The sequence below is a fragment of the Thecamonas trahens genome (genome assembly GCF_000142905.1).
Source record: "Thecamonas trahens ATCC 50062 unplaced genomic scaffold supercont1.6, whole genome shotgun sequence".
Classification (NCBI taxonomy): Eukaryota; order Apusomonadida; family Apusomonadidae; genus Thecamonas; species Thecamonas trahens.
The window spans coordinates 576,845-581,587 of NW_013657674.1; the positions used below are offsets into that span (position 1 = coordinate 576,845).

A 4,743-nucleotide genomic window follows, 5' to 3' on the forward strand; every position below is an offset into this window, starting at 1 on the left:
AACGCTCCGCCGAGTTTCGCCCCCAACCTGGATCCAGAGCCTGACGTACAGACTCGTCTCGACCCAACCTAGCAGGACGTGTCCGGTGGTGGGGGCGGTGATGGCTAGTGAAAGAGTCGGAGACGATCTGTATCTAGGCATTGATGTGTCGACGACTGGGATCAAGGTTGCGGCGTGCACGGATGACGGCCATGTGGCGGCGACGGCGTCGGTGCGGTTCGACGACGATCTGCCTCAGTATGGGACCTACGGCGGAGTCCATACCTTTGATGACGGCCGCGTCTCTGCTCCGCTAGCCATGTATGTCGACGGTCTTGTTCTGGCGCTGGATCGGGCGGCGGAGAGGTTTGGCGCCAACGCGATGGCGGCGGTGGCTGGGCTCGGCCTCTGCGCGGCGCAGCACTCGGTAGTCCTGCTTGCCACCGACGACATGGCGAGCGCGGCCGGTGACGACGCGCCGAACGGGGCGAGGATCGTGGCCGAGTGCGCGGCGTCGGCAGATGTGCCGTCGTGGATGGACGCGTCACCCGAGGCGGTGGCCGGAGCAGCGGTGCTCGCGGAGGCCGCGGGCGGGAGGGCGGCGCTGGCGGCGCGGACCGGCTCGCCGCCGTCGGCGCGATTCTCCGGGCCGCAACTGTGGGCAGTGAGGACGCGTTCGAGTGCAACGCTGAAGGCCACGGCTCACGTCCGGCTGCTCTCGGCCGCGCTGACGTCTGTGCTCGCCGGCAAGCTGGTGGCCAACGACGCGGCGGACGGGTCGGGCACCCACTTGCTCGAGCTGAGCACCCGGGCGTGGGCGAGCGAGTTGTGCGAGGCAGCCGCGCCTGGACTGGAAGCCAAGCTCGGGCCGGTTGCGGACGGATGCGAGGCCGTGGGCCGGGTCGCACCCTGGCTCGTCGCGCGGTACGGGCTGAGGGCAGACGTGCTTGTGGCGCCGGGCACGGGCGACAACCCGAGCGTGGTGGCTGGCCTCGGGCTCTCACGGACGCAGGTTGCGCTCTCGCTGGGGACATCAGACACACTCCTGGGGTTGTCCGATGCCGTGATTGCGTCCGACGCCGCGTCAGTCTTCTGTGCGCCCGAGCCCGCCAACGTGCACGCGCCATACATGGCGCTGCTGGTGTGTGCGAACGGATCGCGGACGCGGGCGCGGCTGGCGCGAGCACTGGTGGCCGAGACCGAGAGTGACGAGGCAGCATGGGCTGCGTTTGATGCGGCGCTAGCAGATGCACAGCTACACGGACGCGGGTATGCGCTCTTTGCAGACGTGGCGGAGATCCTGCCGCCGACGGCGGCGGGCGAGCCGCAGCGATGGGATGCCGACGGCGCCTGTTTGAGTGACGCGCCTGTGGATCCTGGCCTTGATGCCGTTCAGGCCGTGGAGAGCCGGGCTCTGGTGATGGCTCAAGCCGCGAGCTCGGTGGGAATCGAGTTGTCGGCTGCCGATGTTGCTGTGGCGGTCGGCGGCGGGGCGGCGTCGGACGCAATGCTGCAGCTGTTTGCCGACATCATGGGAGTACGCGTGGCGCGACCGGTCCACGGGGCGCACGGCGCGGCGATGGGTGCGGCACGGCGGGGAGCGACTGCGTGCGGCGTACCTCCAGACCGGTGGGCACCGAGGCTAGAGGCTGCACGGACGCCGCGGACGGCGACGGTGCATCGGTCGGCGGCGTGGCGGAGACGCGGTGCAGCGGCAATGGGCCTGTCGAGCAGAGAGTAGAGCGCAGGCTTTGTTACATTGTTGGCAGCGCTACGAGAGGGCAAAGAGAACGCCGGCAGCGGCGGAGAAGACCGAGGCGATGACGTCAAACGAGAAGGAGAAGCCCGGTGAGAGGTCGCCGAGCGGGGTCTCGAGCTGCGAGTTGTTGACGTGGAGCACAATGGAGGCATACAGCAGCCAGGCCAAGGTTGTGAAGAAGCAGAAAACAAAGGCGCCGAGCATGGAAATGAGCTTAGACTTGCTGCCGATGCCGAGGGCGAGCGGGAAGGACATGACCACAGCGGCCGCGCCCGGTACAAGGGCCAAGAACAGCATGGAGAACGAGGCCTTGCCACCCGACGACACCGAACCGCCGTGGAACTGCTCCAGCGGGGAGCCGGTTCCGGACTTCTTGCCATTGTGGATGATAGAGCACGCGCCGCCGCCGCCCGATCCGCTCGGGCACATCCAGAGCAGGCCCAGGAAGACCGACGAAGCGCCGTGCGGCTGATGGAGGACGGCCCAGTTGATGGTGCCTGCCGCGACGAGGGCAAACAGGAATGCAAACTGTAGGGAGATGATGAGCGGCATGAGTAGACAACCAGCATAGCGTTGACGATCAGCATGGCGTTGACGATCAGCAAGGGGTCGACGATCAGCAATGGGTGGACGATCAGCAAGGGGTCGACGATCAGCAATGGGTGGACGATCAGCAAGGGGTGACGATCAGCAATGGGTGGACGACCAGCAAGGGGTGGACGACCAGCACGGGGTTGACGATCAGCAAGGGGTCGACGATCAGCAAGGGGTGGACGACCAGCGAGGGGTCAATGACCAGCACGGCCAGCAGCGCAGAAGGATGAGCAGAAGAGAGCGATAGTGGGGAGCAGGCGATGGCGGGCAGCAGCACAGGTCGGCGAGCATTCAGCATGAGAGAGCGGAAGGGTACCAGCATGCGATGGCGGGCAGACAGCAGTCCATGGGTGAGTCATGCAGGGGAGGGAGTGACGACGGTGGTCTTTCTTGCATCCCCCGGGGCTGCGAGGCTGTGAGGGAGAGGGGCCACAAGCGGGAGCAGAAGACGTACCAACATGAGAAAAGCGCCAACGAGGGCCTTTGTCTTGACAGCCATGATGCAGGTGCTGGTCGAGATGGGTGAAGTGAGGTCCTCATAACCGCTCTTTCTCCATAGCCCTCTTCGTGAGGTTGGGCGGGGAAGAGGGGGAAAAAGGCGGTAGTGTGCGTGCGCACGTGCGATTCGCAGCTTACCCCACGCCTACACTCCCAACCGCACACCGCACACACGCACGCGCCACGGTCCCACACACCCCGACACCTCTCGCTATTGATGGACCCTACTTTGACAGACCCTCTTCCGAACATGGCATCCACTACTGCGACTGAGCCCGGCACTGACGGTCGTCTGGCCCCCAATGGCGTACGTGTGGACGAGCGAGTTTGATCACGAGCTGATCGCGATCCACGCCTGCGAACATGACGACGAGCACTCACCGCCCTTCCCCTCGTACAGAACTATGGCGCCAGTGACGCGACGCCGGCAGTGGTCGCGGTCAATGTGTCGGCAACCAAGGAAAATGCACCGTTGCTTGCCGGAGGTGCGGCCAGCCAGGCTGAGAACGGACAGACCGCAGCGGTAGCGACGACAGGCAGCCACGGTGGGCGGTCGGCCGGATCGGGCAGCGAGGGCGAGGCCGTGCTCGGCGTGGCGCCCAAGGTTGCGCTTGCCTCGCTGTACACCTTTGCGGTCCTTGTTGCGCACTTTTTCCTGGCGACGACAGGCATCCTGCTGATGAAGGAGTCATACTCGCTCCCGTACAACGCGGGCTACTTTTACTTTACGCTGGCATTTGTTGCCGGTGCGCTGGCCATTCCGATCTTGCTTGTGGTCTCGATGAAGGCGTCGGGCGAGGTGACATGCCATCCGGGCGAGTACTCGTGGATCATGCTTGGCCGGCTGGTGACGCTCGCACTGTACGTGCTCTCGCTCGGCTATGGTGGCTACTTTGTGCTCTCTGTCACTGGCTCGGGCTGCGCCACCAACATCCAAGCGTGCGGAACGAGTACCAAGGATCTGGTTCAGTACATGGTGTACTTTATGCTCTGCGGCGTGCTCGCCATCTGGGACGCATGCTTCAGCTCGCGCTACCGCGGGCGCAACCCGTACTAAAACGCCACCGTTGCTGCCGCTAGAACATGGTGATGAGGGCAAAGGTCGAAAAGTGGAGCAGGATCGGGTAAAAGACAAGCCATCGCTGCTGGCGCATGGCGAGACGGGCGACAAACATCGACGACGCCGAGTGTGTGCACCAAGCGACGACGAGCGCCGAGAGCGCCATGCCAACCCACGACGAGAGTTCGACAACCAGGGCGGCCGCCGAGAGGCCGACAATGGGCAGGAGGCAATAGCCGAGGACAGAGGCCACCAGATACACCGAGACGCCCGACTCGGACATCATATTGAGGAGGAGAAAGATGGCGGCGCAGCCGGCCGAGCCCACGCCGTAGATGATGTTGAAGTGAACCTTACCGGCCATGAGGAGGAAGAAGCCGAGGAGGGCGGCAAAGACAATCGGCCCAGCTAGATCGTAGTCATCCATCACCCGCGCCAGCTCAGCGTCGTCCACCCGCAGCGGATGAAGGACGGCAAGCGACTTGGACTTGATGTCGCCAAAGTCGATGCCCAGCTCCTCGAGCAATGGCGGCTCATCGTCAAACGAGCCTGTGAGGATGGAGCCGCCCGATCGGGGCAAACTCCCCATCCCAGCCTCACCACTAAAGCCACTACTCATACGACCACCAGGACCACCACCACTCCCACCTCCTTGTCCTCCACTACCTCCGCCAATGCCCGGCGAGTACTCCTCGCCGCCGTCTTCATACCCAAACGAGAGCATGCCGTCCTCGTCCCCCGCCGGCGCATTGTCAAACGCCACGTTCAGCATGACCCTGTCGAGCAAGACCAGCCAGTTGTATATGTATACAGAGTGGGGGAGATGGGGGAGGGGGAGGTGTTTGGGGAGGGG

The 4,743-nt window shown here is 64.5% G+C and overlaps 4 protein-coding genes across 4 annotated transcripts in view; 2 read left to right on the plus strand and 2 right to left on the minus strand.

The window, feature by feature from the left end:
• The window catches only part of AMSG_01689 (uncharacterized protein), a gene marked incomplete at its 5' end in the record, with an annotated part of 2,404 nt that extends 600 nt beyond the window's left edge, over positions 1-1,804 (plus strand). Inside the window, one exon of the mRNA XM_013906280.1 lies at positions 115-1,804. Coding sequence (XP_013761734.1) covers positions 115-1,720 — 1,606 coding nt within the window. The 3' untranslated portion in view covers positions 1,721-1,804. The remainder of the gene's footprint in view (positions 1-114) is intronic.
• Positions 1,717-2,851, minus strand: AMSG_01690 (uncharacterized protein). Its single transcript, XM_013906281.1, has 2 exons — positions 2,787-2,851; positions 1,717-2,266 (listed from the first exon to the last, which is right to left on the minus strand). Exons 1-2 carry the CDS (start codon positions 2,829-2,831, stop codon positions 1,751-1,753), a joined length of 561 nt encoding a protein of 186 aa, XP_013761735.1. The 5' UTR covers positions 2,832-2,851; the 3' UTR covers positions 1,717-1,750.
• Positions 2,852-2,994: 143 nt separating this feature from the next.
• Positions 2,995-3,905, plus strand: AMSG_01691 (uncharacterized protein). Its single transcript, XM_013906282.1, has 2 exons — positions 2,995-3,137; positions 3,231-3,905. The coding sequence occupies exons 1-2, from the start codon at positions 3,048-3,050 to the stop codon at positions 3,885-3,887; spliced, it is 747 nt and encodes a 248-aa protein (XP_013761736.1). The 5' UTR covers positions 2,995-3,047; the 3' UTR covers positions 3,888-3,905.
• A 1-nt stretch (position 3,906) lies between these two features.
• Positions 3,907-4,662, minus strand: AMSG_01692 (YIPF7 protein; the record flags this gene model as incomplete). Its single annotated transcript, XM_013906283.1, has 2 exons — positions 3,907-4,439; positions 4,557-4,662. 2 exons carry the CDS (start codon positions 4,660-4,662, stop codon positions 3,907-3,909), a joined length of 639 nt encoding a protein of 212 aa, XP_013761737.1.
• Between the last annotated feature and the right edge of the window lie 81 nt (positions 4,663-4,743).